The following is a 24522-nucleotide window of genomic DNA, read 5'->3' as shown; positions in this document are numbered from 1 at the left end:
CATCAGTACTAGGACAATCCATCACCATGTGCCTTGTGATGTGATGCACTTGGGAGAATACAACATTGCTTTTGCAGTATTCCAGCCAAAAGGCTTAACCTGGGTCTCATCATGAGAAAATATAAGACAAACCCAAATTTGAGGGGCATTTTATAAAACACCTGGTTAGTACTCTTCAAAAGTATCATTGTTGTGACAAAGAAAGTCTGAACAACTGTTCCAGATCCAAGAAGACTAAACAACGGCAACAAAATGTGTGATGCTGGATGTACCCTGGATGGGGGGAAAACGCCACAAAGAACACTGTTATGATATCGTGGTAACATCTGAACAAGGATCACTATTGAGATGACAGTATCATAAAAATTTTAATTTTCCAAAACTTGATAACTGCATTCTAGTTATACAAGAGTATGTCTTTGTTCTTTGGAAATACCCACTAAAGTGTTTAGAGGTAAAGGGGCATGGTATGTCCAACTAACTCACAAGAAGAAAAATATGTGAGCCTGTGTGTTTGTGTGTGTGCACATATAATGTATATGCAAACATAGAGAGCACTAGCTCAACAAGAGTGGGGCACATCCTGAAAGAAATGTTAACACAACTGGTGAACCTGTGTGTGAAGAGTACGCAGGAGTTCTCTGTACTATTTCAATACTTCCGTAAGTTATAAATTATTTCAAAATAAAGTTAAAACAAATGCTTGCCATTTCTCCTCCCACACCACCACACACAGTCTCTTCCCACCTGCTGTTCCGAGTCTCCCGTGTCTTTCTCTAGATTCTCCAGCACTGTCACGGCATCCTCCCCACTCTCCAGAGGATACGCCTGCACCCGGGCCTGGAGCTCTTTGGGCAGGATGGTCAGGAACTGCTCCAGCACCAGCAGCTCCAGGATCTGCTCCTTGGTGTGTGTCTCTGGCCTCAACCACTGATGGCAAAGTTCTCGGAGTTTGGCCAGGGCCTCCCGCGGCCTGGTTACCTCCTGGTAGCAGAACTGCCGAAAGAGCAGGCGGCGAAGCTCCAGAGTGTGAGAACTGCTCTCCTGTGAGCTGCACATCTGCTCCCATGCGGGATCTTCCTCCTTCACTTTCACAAGGCTAACTCCATCTTCAGGAGCAGGGCCTGGCAAAGCTTCATCCATGTTGAGCTTCAAGGCTGAAAAAAGGTTCACTTAGCTGGGGTCTATGCTTCAGAAATGTTTTTCCAGGGAGTTCTCTGATGGCCTAGCGGGTTCAAGTTCCTGCCTTCTCACCACTGTGGCTCTGGTTGCTGCTGTGCGGCGTAGGGTCAATCCCTGGGGCCCAGGAGTTCCCACATACAGCCTGTGTGGCAAAAAAGAAAAAAAAAAAAAAAAAGAAAGAAATGTTTTTCCAAGTATATACCTGAGGCTAAGAATTGATTAGTAACATGAAAATAAGAGCTTCAAAACTATGTAAAAGACTTGTATTTTTGTCCACACTCTAAGTCACACTCAAAAACTGAGCCTCCTTGCCTATGTTATCAGTGAAATTAATGAGAAGTATACCCTGAATCCTAAGGAAGTTGAGCCCAGAGGTAAGGGATGTAAGGTAAGGGATATAAGGGAAGGAATGGGAATGCCTGAGCAGCTCATACTTTAAATGCAGAGAAGGGATAATTTTATCCATGGAGGAGCCATGGCTGCCTTCATGGACAGATTAATATATTTTCAAAGATCATCTATCTCTGTATTTCTCACAGAATACTCCACCTTAAATGTAGCTGGGGTAGACTCTTTCCAAAGTCTCCATCCCCCAAAACCTGTTGTGATGAGATTCTGTCACTTTTCTCATCAAGAATGGAGTCTATTTTTCCTTTCCTTGAACCTGTGCTGGCCTATGACTTGCTTTGACCAACAGAATACAGCAGAAACGAAGAGGAAGTGCTCTTGTAGCTCCTGGCACACTGCTGAAGCCCAGCTAGGCCTCATCCCCAGCTGACTCACCAGGAGCCACAAGAGTAATTCCAGCAATACTGCCCAGTTGACCCATAAATCATAAGAAGTAATAAGCTGAAGTTGTTTCAAGCCCTTAAATTTGGGTTTTCTTTTTTTTATGTAACAACAGGTAACTGAAACAACAGAAATACTTCAAGTTTTCCTCTTTTCACTTTCTCCTTTTGTGATCTCATTAATCACAATTTCAATATGTCTCTATTCCAAGAACACATAAATCTCTGCTTGGCTCTGACTTGCCTTTCACATTGCAGACTCGCATCCTGAAATGCCAGAAGGATGCCTCCAGCTTTGGGCCCCTCGCACACCATAATTTCAACACATCCCAAACTGAAATCAGAGTCCCCTCAAAGCTGTACTCACTCTGTATTTTTCTGTTGGCATCACCACAATTTTCCAGGCATTCAGGCTCAAAACTGGCCTACATCCGATATAATCATTCTGAGTCCAGTCAATTCTTCCTCCAAAATGCCTCTTAACAGCCGTTCCTTCCCATTTATTCCCTTATTACAATCTGCATTCACTATTTCAATGATTTTCTGTGGTATTCCTATCCTATTACACACCTATCACTGGATCAATATTCGTAAAGCACATTTGGACTATATTCAACGACCTCCCCCACCAAAACACAGGTTTCAACTGCTCCAGGTTGAACTAAATTCAAACTCCTCAGGATCTGATCTTAACCGACTTTCATTAATGTATTAACATTCGAAAAACATTTATTGAGCACGTCATTATTTTCCAGGCATAACTCTAAAAAAGACAGACTCAACCTCTAAGAAAGCCATGGTCTTCCCAAATGCCTGTCAGTGCCAGCTGATACCAAACTTGCTCTACCTACCTTGTATGTTATGGCCAGTACCAGTCTTCTAATGGTAAATTCCCAAGGACCCCAGTGCAAATGCCACCCCCAAACCTGATGTACAATCTTCTCCCCTTTAAGCTGCTCAGGGGGAAGGCATTTCCACGGAAAAGTGAGCCCAAACCTGCCTCATCAACCTGCTTCCCGCTCCATCCCGTGTTACAGAGCACACCCCCTTCATCACCAGCTTATCATCCCTGCTCCTTGAGGCCAGGTACTTACCTCTACAGAGTCTTGTCGGGGGTGTATCAGGTATTCAGCCAATACTGTCAGACACAGGTAGCTGTACTGCGATGCCAGTTCCAGGGCCTCCGGAAGGCCCAGAACGTATTTCTCCCCAGCACTTACCGCTGGGCATGCAGCAGGCACTCGGCAAGTGCGTGTCTAACTGGGGGTTAACGGACCCGAAGTGGACAGCGGAGGCCGGCACATCCCGGCTTCCTGCCGTCGGGATTTGGGGGCCCAGTCTCCAAGGTTTCTCCCCGCGCCGCTCCAGCAGCCGAGTCACCGCGCGCCGACTCCGTCCGCTCTAGGAACCTGGCTGCTCGTCTCTCTGGTGCTTCGAGCCGACCCCTCCTGCCGCCACCAAGCTGGCTCAGTCCGTCAGCCTCATCCCTCCCCTCATCCCCGCATTTACGCAATCGTTTCGATTAAAAACCAACTAGATGATGAAGGCAAAACTGAGTTTAAGTTCTTCACAGGCTGCTGGGGGGGGGGGGCGGTGCGGAGAACAGATGACTAAACATCATAATAGCAAGCAGCGCAAATGTTTAAAACGTAAACATACAGCTTATATATGCACAATAAAAATCAAGTTGTATAGACTACAAAACGAAAAGTGTCCCACTCTTCGGAGTTTACTATCGTTTAATATTTCGTGTATACCTTCCTAGGATACTACCAGCCACATTGTAGCTCTCAGTAAACATTTGTTAAGTGTGTATTTTAAATCACCTATGGCATCACAATAAAATTTTGCACCTCATCTTTTTCATTTAAGATGCCTTGGCAATCTTTCCATGCCAGTTTATTTTTTAACAGCTAATTAGTACTCCACTGTATGAGTGAATTTACTTAACTATGCCTACTGTATTTCTCCTTATAGGAAACGCTGTAGAGACCACCACTGAACATCTTCGCATGCGTTTATATTTCTAGGATAAATCCTACACGTTGGAACTAATTTGTCAAAGAGCATGCGCATTTGATATACAGCTCCCCTATTTAATTTCTAAGGGTGCTACTATTTAAGAGTAAACTGAGAACCCAACAGAAAAATACAGCTAAGAGGAACATAATGACTCAAAATCAGAATTAACATGTTTAATCAGAATTCACTTATTAACAAGTGAAAAGATTCAATTTTGACAGTAAAAACATTCTTTCACTCCTCTAAAAAGCAGACCTAGGGAATTCCTGTTGTGGCTCAGCAGAACAAATTTGACTGGTATCCACAAACAAATCTGACAGGTTCGATCCCTGGCCTTGTTCAGTGGATTACGGATCCTCCTTGCCATGAGCTGTGGTATATAGGGTGCAGAAGTGGCTCAGATCTGGTATTGCCGTGGCTGTGACGTAGGCCAGTATCTACAGCTCCAATTGTACTCCTACCTGGGAACCTCCATGTGCCACAGGTACCACCCTAAAAAGACAAAAAAAAAAAAAAAAAAAAAAAGCAGACCTAAAAAAAATGGCTGATCAAGACAAGACACTGCTGGGGTTTCTTGGGTTTCTGCCTCTGAAAAAAAATTTAACTGTCTTTTAGTGTGTTTAGGATGTCTTATACTACAAGCACAACCTGAATCAAGATGTTATAACCTTTGCCCTTTGTCCAGTTTTCAAGAATAAATAAGGAAAACATGTTATTTAAATATAGCTCTATCCAACATTTATGCCCAAGTGGCTATGGGTCTGGCCCCAGGGTATAGGTGAGAAAACCACCTCCTTTGGAACTGAAAGGAACAATTAGGTTAAAGTGTCAATGAACTTAGAATAATTATAATACCTCCAAGTATGGAATCATCATGAAAAGATAAAGTCAAAATAAATTTTCCAGATATTTGTTATATAAGCCTTCATACTTTGAATCTTTTAATTATTACTTTCTTTTTTATTTTGTCTTTTTGCCATTTCTTGGGCCGCTCCCGTAGCACATGGAGATTCCCAGGCTAGGGGTCGAATCGGAGCTGCAGCCACCGACCTACGCCAGAGCCACAGCAACGCGGGATCCGAGCCGCGTCTGCAACCTACACCACAGCTCACGGCAACGCTGGATCGTTAACCCACTGAGCAAGGGCAGGGATCGAACCCGCAACCTCATGGTTCCTAGTCGGATTCGTTAACCACTGTGCCACAATGGGAACTCCTAATTATTACTTTCTAATGAGAATAATAAAGATATTCCATGTTCTTTCCTTAAACTGAACAGAATCCAATGGATTTAAACTGATCTGGAGTTAAATGTTTACTCACTGACCTCAGCAAACCCCTCAAAACTCTTGGAAAAATTCCCGTTATCCACTTAACTTTACTGATAAAGGCAGAATAAAAGATACATACCTCATGGCTTCCTAAGCGATGGAATATGACTGACTTTTCAAGAAATTCTTCAAATACTCAAAAAATTACAGCTGCTTCTCCTGCAGATTTGGTCCTCCTCCCAAAAATGGTATTAACTGTTGCTTCTGATCAGCTTGCACCCAGTCAGAGTGTAGTGGGAAGTGGGTCAAAGACTCCTAAGCCCTTACTTCAGCCTTCATTGTCCCCTTTATTCTTGGTGACAGAAGACTGATTTTTCAGCTGGGTACTCTGCAACCCAGAATAAGACACTCTCCAGCTTCCCTTTCCTAAATTTTGGCCTACGATATACATGCTGAAGTTATTTATGGGAAGGCTGCTCAAAGGGAACTGACTGACCAGGAGGAATCTCCTTTTGTCCACATTTTGCATATGATAGCTGGAGCTTCAGCAGTCACTGAGGATCACATGGTAAACCTTAAGGGCTGATGGCAGAGACTGGTGTCCCTAGTGATGTCATGGATCCACCTTACCATTCCTGGACTGCTCGTCTCTGGCCTTTCCTATCTGAAAGAAAAACAAACTTTTACTAAGTCATTCCCACTTTTGTTTTTTAAACTATATGCAGCAGAACCAAGACTTTAGTAAAATATGAGGGTTCACCAGTCTTTCCATCAGCATGACAGACTGCAAAGTCTTTTCCAGACAGCAGTATCCCAAGCAACTACCACCAACCAGCAAGTGATGTTTACTAACCTGCAAGTGGTGTTAACCAATCACCCCAGTGATGTATTCAGAAGTGGACTCCCCAAAGCTCAATATTCATTACCATTAACATTTTGGCATTTACAATGTGAAGATCATGACCTCCTCCAAGCTGACTTTATTATTTGACTTCCAAAATTCCAAAACAAGGAATATTTTAAAATTACACCATCAGTATTAAAGGAAAAAAGTCCAATTTCTTCCCCCAACCATTTATTGAATAGAGTCTATGTGGCAACCACTATACTGACACTGGAGTTATCAAGTAAGATAGTTGCTACTTAGATTAATTCAGCCCAGTTCATTTAAATGACTTATGAGATCTCTTCCATAGTCTAAATGAAACTGTAATTTCTAACTTGAATCAGTGAGGTGTTATGGCAGAGATGGGGCTGGGAAATGGTAAAATTAGATGATCTTTGCTTTCCAAAATGCTTCTGCTGACTGGGGGTTGGGGGTGGGAAGGGTAGTAAAGCCAGTGGGGTAAATGTTCACATTGACCTGCACTTTAAGATCCCTCTGAGTGTGAGACATTTCCAAAGCTCATTGCTTTTATCGTATAGGAGTCTGCTGCCATAGTTCATGAGGCCCTCTACTACCTGGAGATATACAAATATGCATTTACCACATTAAAGGCTCTGAGAAGTCCTGCGGTAAGAACGCCTGTTTACCTTTGATCCCACACCACCCAGCGTCAAATTATTGTGGTCCAAAGCCGACTACAAGGAAAACAAAGGAGAAAGAGTAGAAGTAGATAGCCTCCAACTTGGCCCCAAAAAGTTCTCTGCTAGAGTGACCTTTCCTAAAGTGCTGCTTGCTTATTAATGCACTGTCTCTGACAGTCCACAGAAGACACCGCATCAGGCCAGTTTATCTCTGTGGTGATACCTCTGATGTTGAAAAAGACCTGACCTCTGCCGGAACGCTTCTCCACATTCCTTACATCCATAGGGTTTTTCCTCGTTGTGGATTCTCACGTGCTGAGCGAGGTGCGAGTTTAGTCGGAAGGCTTTCTGGCATATAGTACACTTGAAAGGTTTTTCTCCAGTGTGAATCCTGTGGTGTCGAATAAGGTCTGAGGTCAAACTGAAGGCTTTCCCACACTCATTACACTGATGGCCTTTGGAGTGGCTGTGGATTCTCTGATGGTGGGTGAGAAGAAGGGCCTGACTAAAGGTTTTCCCACACTCCTTACACTCACAGGGCTCCTCCTGACTGTGAATTCTCTGGTGTCGATTAAGGTGAGAGCTGCGCCGAAAATTCTTTCCACAATGGATACATAGATAAGGTTTCTCTCCAGTATGGATTCTGAGATGTTCCAGAAGGCCAGCATTCTGACTAAAGACCTTTCCACACTCTTTGCACTGATAAGGCTTCTCGCCAAGATGAATTTTTTGATGTCTGACAAGGTGTGAACTTCTCTGAAAAGCTTTCCCACACTCATCACATTGATGACCTTTCTCTCTAGAGTGGATTTTCTGAAGTCCAGTAAGATTAGAACTCTGAGATGCTTCAGATTCACAGAGCTTTTCTCCCTTGTGCAAACCTTCATGCTTAATCAGGTCTGAGTGGTGGATAAACCCCTCCCCACATTCTGAGCATTTATAGTCAATCTCCTTGGGCTTGATCTGCTGCCTATCCAAGTCAGAGTCCTTGTAATGAGTCTCTTTGGGTTCAGATATTTTCCCAGATGATTCTACTCCTCCACAGGAGCCTTTCTCTACAACCAGCTTCCCATTCGCAATCTTGGTCTCCTTACCTAAAACATATATACCACCGATTAGCAATTTTTTGGTGCTCAGGGAAAGGAATCTGTAATTAGAAGGAAAAAAATTTGAATCAAGCCATGTGTGCAAAATGGAAATGTTGCTGCTGCTTGTGCTTGCATAGAACAAAGAATGATACATAAAAAACTGTTTAATAGGGGCTGCCTTTTGAGGACTGTGGTGGGAGGTGACTGATTTTAAATGGCTTCAAGTTATCATGGGATACACACATACACACATAAGTTAGCAAGCAAGAAAACTGTTGTAAAGGGCATGGTTGTAGGTTCTTTTTTTTTTTTTTTTTTGGTCTTTTTGTCTCTTCTAGGGCCACACCCAAGGCATACAGAAGTTCCCAGGCTAGGGGTCTAATCTATTGTGTGCAGAAAGGAGACCACACCAAAATCCATACAGAATGAAAAGGCAGAGAATTATGACTCAGATAAAGGAGCAAGGAAAAAAAAACATAACAGAAAAACAGCTATCTGGAGATTACCGACCTCCATGAAAAAGACTTTAGACTGATGACAGTAGAGATGATTCAAGATCTTGGAAATAAACTGGAGAGAAAGATTGATAAATTACAAGAAACACTGAGCAAAGTAATAGAAGATTTAAGGATTAAGCAAGCAGAAATGCAAAATACAATAACTGAAATAAAAAAATTCACTAGAAGCAACCAACAGCAAGATACAGGAGGCAGAAGGAGTCAGTGAGGTGGAGGACACTGATGCCAAACAGAAAAGAAAAAAGACTGAAATGAATGCAATCTAAGAGAATATTGGGACAACGTTAAATGCGCCAACATCTGTATTATAGGGGTGCCAGAAGGAGAAGAGAGAGAGATAGGGCCAGAGAAAATATTTACAGCTGAAAACTTCCCTAACATGGGAAAGGCATCACTCACTCACATCCAGGAAGCAAAACGAGTACCATGTAAAATAAACCCAAAGAGGAACACTCCAAGACACATATTAATCAATCTGACCAAAATTAAAGACAAAGAGAAAATATTGAAAGCAGCTAGGGAAAAGAAACAAGTAACAGACAAGGGAACCCCGATAAGGCTGTTGGCAGATTTTTCAGCAGAAACTTGGCAGGCCAGAAGGGAGTGGCACAATACACTTAAAAGTGATGAAAGGAAAAAACCTCCAACCAAGATTACTCTACCCAGCAAAGCTCTCATTCAGATTTGAAGAGGGGGAGTTCCTGTTGTGGCTCAGTGGTTAACGAATCCAACTAGGAACCATGAGGTTGCAGGTTCGATCCCTGGCCTTGCTCAGTGGGTTGAGGATCCAGTGTTGTTGTGAGCTGTGGTGTAGGTTGCAGATGTGGCTCAGACCCTGTGTTGCTGTGGCTCTGGTGTAGGTCAGCGGCTACAGCTCCAATTAGACCCCTAGCCTGGGAACCTCCACATGCCGTAGATGTAGCCCTAGAAAAGGCAAAAAAAAAAAAAAAATATATATATATATATATATATATATATTTAAAGGAGAAATCAAAAGCTTTATAGACAAGTCATAGCTAATAGAATTCAGCACCAGTGAATTCACCAGCTTTATGATAAATACTAAAGCAACTTCTCTACTAGAAACAAACATATTGCAAATGACAACGCTCACCAGTAAAGGCATACATACAGTAAAGGTGGGAAATCATCCACAAACAAATATGCTACCAAAACCAGAAATTGTGAGGAGAGGAGAGTACAAATGCAGGATACTGGAGATGCAATTAAGGGATCGACAACTTAAAATAATCATGTATATATATTTTGTTGCTCTTTAAGTGTAACACCTCATTTATAGCAATGGACAGATCATCAACAAGGAAAAAACAGGCTTAAATGATGCATTAGACCAGATGAACTTAATAGATGTTTATAGAATATTCCATCCCAAAACACCAGAAAAAACATTCTTCTCAAGTGCACATGGAACATTCTCTAGGATAATCACATTCTGGGCCACAAATTAAGCCTTGGTAAATTTAAGAAAACTGAAATCATATCAAGCATTTTTTTCCAACCACAACTCTATAAGACTAGAAATCAACCACAAATAAAAAACTGCAAAAAACACATGGAAACTAAACAACATGCTACTAAACAACCAATCGGTCACTGAAGAAATCAAAGAGGAAATTAAAAAATACCTGGAAGCAGAGTTCCCTTCGTGGCTCAGCAGTTAACAAACCCGACTAGGATCCATGCAGATGCAGGTCGATCCTGGCCCTACTCAGTGGGTTAAGGATCCAGTGTTGCCATGAGCTGTGGTGTACGTCAGAGACATGGCTCAGATCCCACGTTACTGTGGCTGTGGTCTAGGCTGGCAGCTACAGCTCCGATTCGACCTCTAGCCTAGGAACTTCCATATGCCACAGGTGCGATCCTAAAAAGAAAAAAAAAAAAAATTATATATATATATACACACACACACACACCTAGAAGCAAATGACAACAAAGATACAACAATCCAAAACCTATGGGATGAGGCAAAACCAGTTCTAAGAGCGAAGTTTATAGCAATACAAGCCTACCTCAGGAAAAAAGAAAAAGCTCAAATAAACAACCCAACTTTACACTTAAAAGCAACTAGAGAGAGAAGAACAGAAAAAAACCCAAAGTTAGCAGAAGAAAAGGAATCACAAAGATCAGATCAGAAATAAATGAAACAGAAACAAAGAAAACCATGGAAAACCACAGAAAAGAACAATGAAACTAAAAGCTGGTTCTTTGAAAAGATCAACAAAATTGATAAACCCTTAGCCAGACTCATCAAGAAAAAAACTGAGGACTCAAAATTAGAAATGAAAAAGGAGAAGTCACAATGGACATTACAAAAATACAGAAATTCAAAGATAAGAAACTACTACAAGCAACTAGATGCCAATAAGATGGGCAACCTAGAAGAAATGGATAAATTCTTAGAAAAGTACAATCTTCCAAGACTAAATCAAGATGAAAAAGAAAAGATGAACAGACCATGAACAGACCAATCACAAGTCCTAAATTGCAACTGTGATTAAAAAAACTCCCAACAAACAAAAAGTCCAGGACCAGAAGGCTTTGAAGGCGAATTCCTTTTTTTTTTTGGTCTTTTTGCCTTTTCTAGGACCATTTCTGCGGCACATGGAGGTTCCCAGGCTAGGAGTCCAATTGGAGCTGTTGCTGCCGGGCTACACCAGAGTCACAGCAACTCGGGATCCGAGCCACGTCTGCAACCTACACCACAGCTCACTGCAATGCCGGATCCTTAACCCACTGAGCAAGGCTGGGGATCGAACCACAACCTCATGGTTCCTAATCGGATTCGCTAACCACTGAGCCACGACGGGAACTCCTCAAAGGTGAATTCTATCAAACAGTTAGAGAAGAGCTAACACCTATTCTTCTGAAACTATTCCAAAAAATTGCAGAGGGGACTTCCTGTCATGGCGCAGTGGTTAACGAATCCGACTAGGAACCATGAGGTTGCGGGTTCGGTCCCTGCCCTTGCTCAGTGGGTTGACGATCTGGTGTTGCCATGAGCTGTGGTGTAGGTTGCAGACGCGGCTCGGATCCCACATTGCTGTGGCTCTGGTGTAGGCCGGTGACTATAGCTCCGATTAGACCCCTAGCCTGGGAACCTCCATATGCCGCAGGAAGTGGCCCCAGAAATGGCAAAAAGACACACCACACACACACACACACACACAAAAAAAAAAAAAACCAAAAAATTGCAGAGGAAGGAACACTCCCAAACTCATTCTGTAAGGCCACCATCACCCCGACACAAAAACCAGACAAAGATACCACAGAGAAAGAAAATTACAGGCCAATATCACCGATGAACATAGATGCAAAAATTCTCAACAAAATACCAGCAAACTGAATTTATCAATACATTAAAAGGATGGTACACCATGACCAACTGGGATTTATCCCAGGGATGCAAGGATTTTTCAATATCCTCAAATCAATTAGTGTGATCTATACCACATTAACTCAATGAAGAATAAAAACCAGGATGATCCTCTCAATAGATGCAGAAAAAGCTTTTGACAAAATCCAACACCAATTTCTGATAAAAACCTTCCGGAAAGTGGTTCCAAGAGGGAAGCTACCTCAACATAATAAAGGCTATATATGACAAACCCACAGCTAACATCATTCTCAATGGTGAAAAGCTGAAAGAATTCCTGCTAAGATCAGGGACAAGATAACGACGTCCTCTCTTGCCACTATTATTCAACATGGTTTTGGAAGCCCTAGCCATGGAAATCAGAGAAGAAAAATAAAAGGAATCCAAATTGGAAAGAAAGAAGTAAAACTATATGTTTTACTAACTGTTTGCAGATGCCATGATAACTATACCTAGAGAATCCTACAGATGCTACCAGAAAACCCCCAGAGCGCATCAATGAATTGGGTAGTTGCAGGATGCAAAATTAATACTCAGAAATATTTCACATTCCAACCAAGACACTCTACCTGCCCCCCCTGTTCATCTCTCCATGGATCATCTACCCAGTCTAACTCTCCCCTGCTCACAGGCTCTGTCCAGCCACCCAGCTCACCGCCTTGGTGCCTGTGCCAGCAATGGCGTCAGGAAAACACCTGCACATTAAGATTCCTATTCGTGACAGTATGACCTTGTCCAAAGTGGCTGGCACCACAGTCTATCTCCAGCTAGAAAGTTTCCAGCCCTCCGGCTCCTTCAAGATCTGGGGCATTAAACACCTATGCAAGATGTGGTCTGAGCGAGGCTGTGAACATTTCATCTGCTCCTCTGCAGGCAAAGCAGGCATGGCAGCCGCCTGTGCAGCCAGGAAGCTGGGCATCCCTGCCTTGATTGTTGTGCCCAGCACCACACCTGCCCTCACCATCCAGTGGTTCAAGAATAAGGGTGCCATGGTCAAGGTGGGGGGTGAGACCTTGGACGAGGCCATCAAGCTGGCCAAGGACCTGGTGAAAACAACCGAGGCTGGGTCTACATCCCTCCCTCTGATGACCCCCTCATCTGAGAAGGCCACATGTCCATCATGAAAGAGCTGAAGGAGATGATGAGTGCAAAGCCGGGGGCCATCATACTGGCAGTGGGGGGTGGAGGCCTGTTGTATGGAGTGGCCCAGGGGCTGCTGGAAGTGGGCTGGGGCGATGTTTCCATCATTGCCATGGAGACCATTGGAGCCAACAGCTTCAATGCTTCCACCAAGGCCGGCAAGCTGGTCACCCTGCCCCGGATTACCAGTATTACCAAAGCCCTGGGTGTGACCACCGTGACGGCTTAAGCCATGAAAGTGTTTCAGGAAAAGCCTGTTTTCTCTTAAGTTATCTTGGACCAGGAGGCTGTGGCCTCTCTTGAGAAATTTGTGGATGATGATATGATCCTGGTAGAGCTTGCCTGTGGGGCAGCCCTGGCCACCAACTACGGCAAGGTGGTTCAGAAGCTGCAGGGAGAGGGCAAACTCTGCACCCAGCTGTCCTCCCTCGTGGTCATTGTCTGTGGGAGCAGCAACATCAGCCTGCCCAGCTGCTGGCCCTCAAGGAACAGCTGGGCATGAAGAACAGGCCTCCCCAGTGAGGACCCCTCCCCGCCTCCATAAGGGCTGGAGTTTTATCCAGTGCCTGACTATAAATACTGTTCTTGTGTCCAGTGGGAGCCTTTTGGCCCAGGCAGCCAGTAACCTTCCTGTTTCCATGATGAGTCAGTTATACAGGTGCCAGAAGGTCAGCAGCCAGTGAGGCTGTGAACAGCACTCTGGTATCCATGTGACAACTCTGTGGCCACCCTTATCCACCTCGGATAGAGTGACAGCCTCCCACGTGGAAAACACCACATCCCCAGGGCTGGTAGGTAGGAGGGACAGCAGTGGGTATCCCCTTTTCTAATGTGTAAATGTTTTCATTTAAGAAAAACATGTGGGAGTTCCTGTCGTGGCGCAGTGGTTAACAAATCCGACTAGGAACCATGAGGTTGCGGGTTTGGTCCCTGCCCTTGCTCAGTGGGTTAACGATCCGGCGTTGCTGTGGGCTGTGGTATAGGTCGTAGACACGGCTCGGATCCCGCATTGCTGTGGCTCTGGCGTAGGCTGGTGGCTACGGCTCCGATTAGACCCCTAGCCTGGGAACATCCCATATGCTGCGGGAGTGGCCCAAGAAATGGCAAAAAGACAAAAAAAAAAAAAAAAAGAAAAACATGTATTTATTGAAAAAAAAAAAATCTCGCATTCCTATACCCTGAAAGGTCAGAAAGAAAAATTAAGTAAAATAATCCCATCTATCATCACATCAAAAAAAGTAAAACACTTGGGAATAAACCTACCTAAAGAGACAAAAGTCCTGTATTCTGAAAACTATAAGACGCTAATGAAAGAAATCAAAGATGCCACAACACATGGAAAGATACCATGCTTGGACTGGAAGAACCAACAATGGACTGGAAGAATCAACATTGTCAAAATGACTATACTACCTAAGCCAATCTACAGATTAGAGCAATCCCTATCAAATTACCAAGGACATTTTTCACAGAACTAGAACAAAATATTTTCAAGTTTGTTTGGAAGCACAAAAGATCCACCACAGCCAAAGCCATCCTGGGAAAGAAAAATGAAGCAGGAGGAATGAGGCTCCCTGACTTCAGAGTATACTATAAACATACAATCAGCAAATCAGTATGGTACTGGCACAAAAACAGAAATATAGATCAGTGGAACAGGACAGAAAGCCCAGAATTAAACCCACACACAACTATGGTCAACCAATCTATGACAAATGAAGCAAGAAAATACAATGGAGAAAAGACAGTCCCTTCAATAAATGGTGCTAGGAATCTGGAGAGCTAGATGTAAAAGAATGAAATTAGAACACTCCCTAACACCATACACAAAAATAAACTCAAAATGGATTAAAAACCTAAATGTAAGACTGAATACTATAAAATTCTTAGAGGAAAACATGGGCTGAACACTGTCTGACATAAACCACAGCAGTATCTTCTCAGATCTACCTAATGACAATAAAAACAAAAATAAACAAATGACCTAATTAAATTTAAAAGTTTCTGCACAGCAAAGGAATATTTTTATTTAAACAAAATAAAAAGACAACTCACGGAATGGGAGAAAATATTTACAGAGGAATCAACTGACAAGGGATTAATCTCCAAAATATATAACACGTGCTGCAGCTCAATACAAAACAAAACAAAACCCAACCCCATCAAAAAATGGGCAGAAGATCTAAACAATTGTCAAAAAAAGACATATAGATGGCCAAAAAACACATGAAAAGATGTTCAGGATTCGGAAGATGTGGTATATATACACAATGGAATACTACTCAGCCATAAAAAAGAATGGCATAATGCCATTTGCAGCAACATGGATGGAACTAGAGAATCTCATACTGAGTGACATGAGCCAGAACGACAAAGACAAATACCATATGATATCACTTATAACTGGAATCTAATATCCAGCACAAATGAACATCTCCTCAGAAAAGAAAATCATGGACTTGGAGAAGAGACTTGTGGCTGCCTGATGGGAGGGGGAGGGAGTGGGAGGGATCGGGAGCTTGAGCTTATCAGACACAACTTCGAATAGATTTACAAGGAGATCCTGCTGAGTAGCATTGAGAACTATGTCTAGATACTCATGTTGCAACAGAACAAAGGGTGGGGGAAAAATGTAATTGTAATGTATACATGTAAGGATAACCTGACCCCCTTGCTGTACAGTGGGAAAATTAAAAAAAAAAAAAAAAAAGATGTTCAACATCACTAATTATTAAAGAAATGCAAATAAAAAAAACCATTTAGAAATTTCCAACAAATGCTACAATTAAAAATTAATTTACATAAAGAAAAAAAAAAGAAATGCAAATCAAAACTACTATGAGGTACTACCTTACACCAGCCGGAATGGTCATCATCAAAAAATCTGCAAATAATAAATGCTGCAGAGGGTGTGGGGAATACACTGTTAGTGGGAAGGTAAATTGGTGCAACCACTATGGAAAACGGTAGGGAGATTCCTCAAAAAACTAATAATGGAATTACCATATGATCCAGTAATCCCACTCCTGGGCATCTATCCAGAGAAAACCATGACTGGAAAAGATACATGTACCCCAGTGTTCATTGTAGCACTTTGTAGCACTTTATACAATAGCCAAGACATGAAAGCAGCTTAAATGTCCATCAGCAGAGGAGAGGATAAATAGGATGTGGTGCATATACACAGTAGAATATTACTCAACCATACAAGGGAATGAAATAATGGCATTTGCAGCAACATGGATAGACCTAGAAATGATGCTAAGTGAAGCTCAGACAATGAGACACAAACATCATATGCTATCACTTATATGTGGAATCTAAAAAAAGAACACAATGAACTTATATGCACAATAGAAACTGACTCTCAGACTTTAAAAATTTTGGAATTCCCTTGTGGTTCAGCAGATTAAGAATCTTGACTAATATCCATGAGGATGTGCGTTTGATCCCCAGCCTTACTCAGTAGGTTAAGGATCTGGCATTTCCACAAGCATAGGTCCCAGATGTGGCTCAAATCTGGCACTGCTGTGGCTGTGGCATAGGCTGGCAGCTGCGTCTCTGATTCTACCCCTAGCCCAGGAACTTCCGTGTGCTACAGGTGCAGCCCTAAAAAGGAAAAAAAAAAAAAAAAAAAAAAAAAAAAGAAAAACTTATGGTTACCAAAGGAGACAGGTTGAGAAGCACGGGAGGGATGGGCTGGGGATCTGGGATGGAAATGTTCTATTTATTTATTTGTCTTTTTGCCTTTTCTAGGGCCACTCCTGCAGCACATGGAGGTTCTCAGGCTAGGGGTCCAACTGGAGCTGTAGCCACTGGCCTACGCCAGAGCCACAGCAACGTGGGATCCAAGCCGAGTCTTCGATCTACCCCACGGCTGGATCCCCAACCCACTGAGCAAGGCCAGGGATCGAACCTGCAACCTCATGGTTCCTAGTTGGATTCGTTAACCACTGAGCCATGACGGGAACTCCAAGGGATGGAAATGTTCTAAAGTTAGGTTTTGATGAAGGCTCTACAACTACAAATATAATACAAATCCATTGAATTAAAAAACAGAAATAAGGAGTTCCTGTTGTGGCTCAGCAGTAACGAACCTATCCATGAGGATGAGGGTTTAATCCCTGGTCTCGCTCATAAGGATCTGGATTGCCATGAGCTGTGGTATAGGTCGCAGATATGGCTCTGATCCTGTGGTGCTGTGGCTGTGGTGTAGGCCGGCAATTGGACCCCCAGCCTGGGAACTTCTGTATGCTGAGGGTACAGCCCTAAAAAGACAAAGAAAGAAAGAAAAGACTGCGGTCATTTACAATAATTTGAAGGTGGTAAGAAAAAATGAGTGATGAATCATGTGGCTGGAATTCTCTGCCTTGGAGAGAAACTTTTTAAATTCACCCCAAAAGTAACAGGGAGAAGAGGAAGGTGAAGGTCCACACAGGAGAAGGATTCAGTTTTAAATGAGGGAAAAATCCCCAAAACAAACATAAAAAAAGGATTAGGGTCCAAGGGAAGGGTACGGAATGAAGGAAATTTTATACCTTGACTGTGGTAATGATTAGACCCCGTAATTATTTCATGTTTGTGAAAACTCAACAGCCTACATACACTTACAAAGAGAGAATTTTACTGCATGTAAATTATACCTCGACAAACGTGACTCAGAGCAAAAAGCAAAATGCCAAGGGTGCTGAGCAAGGTCTCAGCGGGGGACTACAAAGCCCACTGCATCTCACACAAAGAAGATGCAGTCTTTTCTTACCCTTCTCTCTTTCAGGCTTTGGAACATCACACTCAGGTTGGACCTGCTGCTCCAGCACTGCTTTCAGAGGGGCTGTCTCCTCCACAGGCATTTTCTGTTTCTTTGCCTGGTCTGGGTCCTAGGGGTGATTATGTACACGTGAGTTTAGGAGGAAACTGCTGCTCAGAGTAACACTACAATGTTAGAAAAAAGAGAGAATGAAGAGAAACCACAGAAGGGCAAAGAAAAGAGGCTGGAGAATCTGGAGCACATTCTGTTTCCTCCCAGCAAAGACAGTCAAGGCTGAGGTAAGACCTTCAGCAGTGAACAGCCAGAATGAAAAGAACTGAGCCAAACCTTAGCAATTCTCCACTGCTGAGCTCATGGCCACTTCTCTGGCCAGAGGTCTCAATTCCTACTTTCCTGCACAAGAGCACAGCTGATCCTTACCACCTGCTGTCCTGCTCCACCCAGCTCTGACTGCAAATCCTCCAGTACGACCACCACGTCTTCCCCGCTCTCTGGGTGATGCTCCCGCACCCGGGCCTGGAGCTCCTCAGGCAGGATGGTCAGGAACTGCTCCAGCACCAGTAGCTCCAGGATCTGCTCCTTGCTGTGGGTCTCAGGCTGCAGCCACTGTCGGCACAGTTCCCGGAGCCGGCTCAGTGCCTCTCGAGGTCCTGCAGTCTCTTCATACCGCAACTGCCTGAATTGTTTGCACAATGGCTCCTGTCCGAGGCCTGTGCTCTTTCCCTGCAGCTTGACTCCCTGTTCCTGAGCAGAGCAGTGATTCTCCTCCACTACTCGAAGCCCCCCCTTCTTGAGATTCAGAGGAGCCGGGGAATAAGCAGTCACCAATGTTGTCGCCATTCCCAGCTCAGACTGCTCTGTTTTGGAGAACCTTCTTGTGACTGCCTCCTCAGTGATATTCCTGAAAAAGTAGTAGCAAGAATCACAGAGGAAGTTCCCATTGTGGCTCATCAGTAACAAATCTGAGTAGTATTCATGAGGACTTGGGTTCGATCCTGGCCTTGCTCATTGGGTTAGGGATTGGGCATTTGTTGTAAGCTATGGTGTAGGTCGCAGATGCGGCTCTGATCCCACGTGGCTGTGGCTGTGGTGCAGGCCGGCAGATGCAACTCAGATATGACCCCTAGCCTGGGAACTTTCACGTGCCACAAGTGTAGCCCTAAAAAGAAAAACAAATCACAGAAACAGTAATAGTATTAGTAACCATAATAATATCAATACCCTTTAGTTGGGTTTATACATTTCCAACAATTACTATCCTTTTTTTTCTCTGTGAAACAACCACACAAAACGAGAAGACTGTTTTACAGAAGGCTGCCAGCTCACATAGCAGGAAGAATGGATTTGAAAAACCACCATTGTGGGAGTTCCTGTTGTGGCTCAGTGGGTTAAGAACCCAACTCGTATCCATGAGGATGCAGGTTCACTTCAGTGGGTCAAAGGATCCAGCATTGCCATGAACTGTTGGTACAGGTCACAAACAGGGCTCGGATCCCATGTTGCTGTGGCGCAGGCTGGCAGCTGGCATTCCAATTCGACCCCTAGCCTGGGAACTTCCATGTGCCACAGGAGCAGCCCTGAAAAAAAAAAACAAAAAAGAAAACAATTACCATTTTGTAACCCTTGATGAAATAACTGATTCAATCAAGGACCACAAATGGGGGAAACCTTTAGGTGAAAGGACAATCTCGGAGTTCCCATCGTGGCACAGTGGTTAACGAAATCTGACTAAGAACCATGAGGTTGCACGTTTGATCCCCGGCCTTGCTCAGTAGGTTAAGGATCCGGTGTTGCCGTGAGCTGTGGTGTAGGTCGAAGACGCAGCTCGGATCCTGGGTTGCTGTGGCTCTGGCGTAGGCTGAAGGCTGCAGGTCCGATTCGACCCCTTGCCTGGGAACCTCCATATGCCATGGGAACAGCTCAAGAAAAGGTAAAAAGACAAAAAAAAAAAAAAAAAAAAAAAAAATTCATGAAAACAAAAAGAGACATGGGAAAGGTATTTTTCTAGATTAAAGAGACATAGCAACAATGTGTGAAATTTGGTCGAGTTTAAAAAAAAAGATACAAATATGTTTTAAAGAATTCAGAAATCTGAATATGAATGCTATATAGGCAAACTCTGGCCCAGGAAACCAAACAGGGCCCAAAGCCTGTTTTTATACATAATGCTTTACTGAAATATAGCCATACCCATTTGTGTGGATACTGTTTACATCTGCTTTCACAATACACTAGCAAGACCGAGTTCAGCTGACTCGAACTATAGGACAATGACCCCTGCATAGCCAAAAATCTGGGTACTACTATCTCTACCTCAAAAACAAAAGAACTTTAGTTCCCCTGTGGCTCAGCAGGTTAAGGACCTAGCATTGTTACGGCTGCGCTTGGGTCAATCCCTAGCTTGGAGACTTCCACACACCGTGGGCGCAGCCAAAAAGAAAACAAAAAACAAAGGAACTGATGAATGATTAAGGGTTGGAAGCTGAAATAGCTTGGACAGGATCAGGACTCAAACTCTAGCTCCTCTGATTCCACAATACTGTGATCTCTAATCAAACACAAACTTCCCCATACTTTATTTAAAGATCTGGAGGAGTTCCTGTTGTGGCTCAGTAGGTTAAGAACCAAACTAGTATCTATGAGGATGTGGGTTCTATCCCTGGCCTCGCTCAGCAGGTTAAGGATCCAGTATTGCTGTGAGCTGTGGTGTAGGTTGCAGATGAGGCTCAGATCTGGTGTTGCTGTGGCTGTGCTACAGGTCGGCAGCTGCAACTCCAATTCAACCTCTAGCCTGGGAACTTCCATATGGTGTGGCTGTAAAAATAAAATAAAAAAATAAAGATCTGAAAAATGAAAATAGTTACTATATTTATTGAAAAAAATCCACATACAATTGAATGAATGTAATTCAAAGCTTTCTGTTCAATCAACTGTAGTTGCCAAGAATCATGTCACCCACAAAGCTGAAAACATTCGCTACCCGGCCCTTTACAGACAAAGTGTATAGGTTCTCAGAGTTTTCTCTTGTGGGATACGTTTCATGGTCATGTAAGCGAATATTCCCAGGAGATGGTAATAAATTTATTGTGTATGTTTTGGGGAGGGGGAACTGTGCGTGTGGGTATTTGAAGAGAAAAAGAACACAATGTACCATGAAGTTCACAACTGATGCTCTATGAGTGGTACATAGCATAAATTTTACTATTCCTTCAACTTTTCTATAGATCTGAAAATTCCTAAAATGCTGAGAGGGAAAAAAAGACACAAAGTGAGCAAAACTGTTTGTATGTTAACTAAAGCCAATGTCGGAATTAGCTAAAAGAATGTAAGGATATTCATAACTCATTTCATTTATTGTCTACTATGTGCCAGACTCTCGTAGCTGCTGGAGATATACAGAGATAAAAGAGCTCCCTGGCCTCTATAGCTCTCTGTTCCTCAAGAAATCTCAAATGAATAAGCAATAATAGTTCAGTGTATTAAGCCCCACGATGAAGGTAAGTGCAGGATCCTAGCAGAGCACAAGTGGAAAGAGAGTTAATTTCATTAGCACGTCAGAAAGGGCTTCTGGAGGTGAATCCTTCTGACTCTTAAAAGACAAGTGAAAGTTAGGCAGGAAAACAGGGATGTGGCTTTTCAGACAGAGAAATGTCTGACCCATCAAGCTACTGGAAAGCCTAGCATGTTCAGGGGAGTAGTTAATTGTGGCTGAAAAAAAGCTAAGTGGGGCTGGAACCCTGGGATACACCTCCATGTAAGGTGTAAGAAGGAACGACTACAGAGGTAGGAAGACAGTATCCAGAAGGCCAAGGAGATGTTTCTGTAAGTGTGGAGTGGTGGAAAGAGCCTGGGCTCCAATCTGGCCCTGTCACATATACTCTGACCGGGGAAAAGGTCCTTATCCTCTTGGAGCATTAGTTTACTAATTTGTAAAATGAAGATAATACCCAATTCAGAGAGGTTTTTTTTGGTGGCGGCGGTGGCGGGGGGGGGGGTGGTTGTTAGGGCCACACTTGTGGCATTCCTAGGCCAGGAATCTATTGTAGCTACAGCTGCCGGCTACAGCCACAGCAACGCAGGATCCAAGCTGCATCTGTGACCTACACCACAGCTCACGACAATGCCAGGGATCAAACTCTCATCCTCATGGATACTAGTTGGATTCGTTTCAGTTGCACCACAACGGGAACTCCCATAGAGATGTTTTGAGGTAAATGAGAAAATAACTGTAGGCATTCCCGTTGTGGCTCAGTGGTTAATGAATCCAACTAGGAACCCTGAGGTTGCAGATTTGATCCCTGGCCTTGCTCAGTGGGTTAAGGATCTGGCGTTGCCGTGAGCTGTGGTGTAGGTCGAAGATGCGGCTTAGATCTCGACTTGCTGTGGCTCTGGCATAGGCTGGAAGCTACAGCTCTGATTGGATCCCTAGCCTGGAACCCTCCATATGCCATGGGAGCGGCCCTAGAAAAGGCAAAAAGACAAAAACAAAACAAAACAAACAAAACAATTGATTTATAATTATTGGAACTAATTGATTTGGAATTGGAATTATAAAGAGGCAGTGTTCAAGAGTGTGAAATGTTACAGCAAGGGGGGTTAACCTACAACCTGACATATACACTTAGTTAAAAAACGCAGAGGTCATTGCACTGCTGCGAAGGCAATTCTGGTCTAGGGATAGGGAAAACAGTCACCTTGACACAGGAAAATGAGAAAACGCCAAAAGTAGGCAAAAATTTAATCTTTTAAAAGATAGGACATTGAAAGGAAGGAGAGGCATAGGACATAAGCTGGAGGGGGGTAATGTAGAGGACAGGTATGTTTATGTGGATGTCCTCCTTATTTTTCAGCCCAGATTATCTCAATACTGCCAGATCTGTATTTCCTTTTGGCTATCTGGTACCTAGATACCCTAAAAAAGCCTCTCAAACCAAACATGTCAAAAATGAACTCAGAATTACACCATCCTTTGAAATAGGCTCTCGGTATACGTGGACTTAGCATTCTTGATTTTGACTACTCTTGAGTGACCCTAAAGATCGGTGAAATTGTGTCTGCTGACTATTGATACACACTTCTGAACCAATATCCATGAGGCTCACTCAATTAGTGGCTCTGCCCAATTAGGCTCCAAATACAACTTGCTGTTATATATTCCTGGATGTGTATACAGTATCACCGATATTTATTTTTCTTTGTAAAAAATGGACCTAAGGAGTTCCCAATGTGGCAAAGTGGGTTAAGAATCTGATTGAAGTAGCTCAGGTCACTGCTGAGGGCCAGCAATCTCCTGGCCCAGCACAGTGGGTTAAAGTATTCGGCATTGCCAGAGCTGTGGTATAGGTCGCAGCTGTGCCCCAGATTCAATCTCTGACCCAGGAATTTCCATATGCTGCAGGTGTGGCCGTTAAAAAAAAAAAAAAAAAAAAAAAAAAAGACTTAAAATTCAAAAAGCCAACCCTGCCGCAGTTGACCTTTGAACAACACCAGTTTGAAATGTGCAGGTCCATGTGGATTTTTTTTTCCCAATAACTATGTAGTACAGTACTACACAAACTGATGATGGATGAATCTGCAAATTTGCCCCCGGAATAGAGAGAGTCCAATGTAATCTTCGAATGCCCTGGGATAGGAGTCCTAATTCCCGTGTTGTTCAAGGGTCAACTGTATTCTTAATGGAAGTGTGTAAAAAAAAAAAAAAGTCCACGAAAGTAATGGCTGTTTGCCAGAAAATTAACATTTGGTATTATGGTGGTTAATTTTATGTGAAACTTGACTGGGCCACTGGGTACCGAGATATCTGGCCAAACATTACTCTGGGTGTTTCTGGAAGGGTGTTTTTGGATAAGATTAACATTTACATTAGTTGACTGGGTAAAGCAGATCAGCCTCTCTGAAAGGAGTGGGCTTCATCCAACCAGTTGAAGGCCAGAATAGAACAAAAAGGCTAATTATTCCCTAAGTAAGAAAGAATTCTCCTTGCTTGAAAGCCTTCAAACTGGGACATGAGCTTTTTTCTGCCTGGGAATCACCTGATTCCATTCTTGTCCGCCCCCGCTACAGTTTTATAGCCTGATGAGTTCCCAGCTGCAGATGCTTTTAAACAGGTCAGATGTTCCTCCTCTGCTCAAAATCTTCCGAAAACTCTTCGCAGCAAGAAATGACCAAATTTCTTACACAACAAAATACGTACTTTTTCTACACGCCTCCTGCCACCCTACCCCCCAGTCTCTGATATCATCCTCTACACACTTCCCTCTTATTCACTGTGCTCCAACCACTCGGGTCTCCGTGCTATCCCTTGAACATGTTAAGCAAGCTCCTGCTTTAGGGCCTTTGCACTTGCTACTCCCCCTGCCTAGAAAGTTCGTGCCCCCAAAGGCTACATAGGTCTTGTAACCTCCCTCAGGTTTCTGTTCAAATGCTACCATCTAAGACTTATCTTACTACATATTTAAAACTGAGCTCAATGGATGAAAAATATTTAGCAGAAGGTTGTGCCCTGAAACTACATCCACAGCTTCACCCCTTTCCTAGGCCGCAGGATTGACACCCCCGCCCGCCTCCACACACGCCCCCAGTCCACACAACCCTTCCGCCGGGTAAGGCTTCTCTGGACCCCCAACCTCAGTCAAATCAGATGTTCCCCAGCCCACCGGCCGCCGTTCCTCCCCAACCTGGAGCACAGTCACCACTCACCTCTCCAAGGACCCGCAGGAACAGCCACACGCTCTAAAGAACCACGGTCTTATCTCTTTGCTGAGCGGCGCATCTTAGCTCCGCCCTCGCACCACGGCGCACCTGAGCGTCCGCTCTAGGAATTCC

At 43.5% G+C, this 24522-nt stretch overlaps 2 protein-coding genes and 1 pseudogene across 3 annotated transcripts in view; 1 reads left to right on the top strand and 2 right to left on the bottom strand.

Annotated features, from left to right (window-relative positions):
* PGBD1 (piggyBac transposable element derived 1) overlaps nt 1–5512 on the bottom strand; it is a 25646-nt gene extending 20134 nt beyond the window's left edge. The window contains exons 1-3 of one of the 2 annotated variants that reach the window (XM_021099793.1): nt 5402–5512; nt 3065–3544; nt 748–1324 (exon numbers count right to left, since the gene is read on the bottom strand). In XM_021099793.1, the coding sequence (XP_020955452.1) occupies nt 748–1143 (396 nt within the window). In that variant the 5' untranslated portion in view covers nt 1144–1324; nt 3065–3544; nt 5402–5512. Of the gene's footprint in view, nt 1–747; nt 1325–3064; nt 3548–5401 lie in introns of both variants that reach the window. The other variant, XM_003482141.4, reaches the window with a different exon arrangement.
* Nucleotides 4151–24522, bottom strand: ZSCAN26 (zinc finger and SCAN domain containing 26). The gene is made up of 4 exons (XM_021099811.1): nt 24397–24522; nt 18118–18598; nt 17689–17806; nt 4151–7883 (listed from the first exon to the last, which is right to left on the bottom strand). Exons 2-4 carry the CDS (start codon nt 18535–18537, stop codon nt 6985–6987), a joined length of 1437 nt encoding a protein of 478 aa, XP_020955470.1. The 5' UTR covers nt 18538–18598; nt 24397–24522; the 3' UTR covers nt 4151–6984.
* LOC100152500 lies at nt 11869–13451 on the top strand (annotated as a pseudogene).

Source organism: Sus scrofa, chromosome 7, assembly GCF_000003025.6.
Source record: "Sus scrofa isolate TJ Tabasco breed Duroc chromosome 7, Sscrofa11.1, whole genome shotgun sequence".
Lineage (NCBI taxonomy): Eukaryota > Metazoa > Chordata > Mammalia > Artiodactyla > Suidae > Sus > Sus scrofa.
This window is presented reverse-complemented; position numbering and strand designations above follow the sequence as displayed.

What these genes read in the sequence shown, in the direction of transcription:
- ZSCAN26 (XM_021099811.1), bottom strand. Translation starts at nt 18,537, where the DNA reads ATGGCGACAACATTGGTGACTGCTTATTCCCCGGCTCCTCTGAATCTC. An exon ending in GTGGAGCAGGACAGCAGGTG is followed by an intron (nt 17,807 to 18,117) that starts GTAAGGATCAGC and finishes AATCACCCCTAG; the next exon opens with GACCCAGACCAGGCAAAGAA. An exon ending in AAAGCCTGAAAGAGAGAAGG is followed by an intron (nt 7,884 to 17,688) that starts GTAAGAAAAGAC and finishes TATATGTTTTAG; the next exon opens with GTAAGGAGACCAAGATTGCG.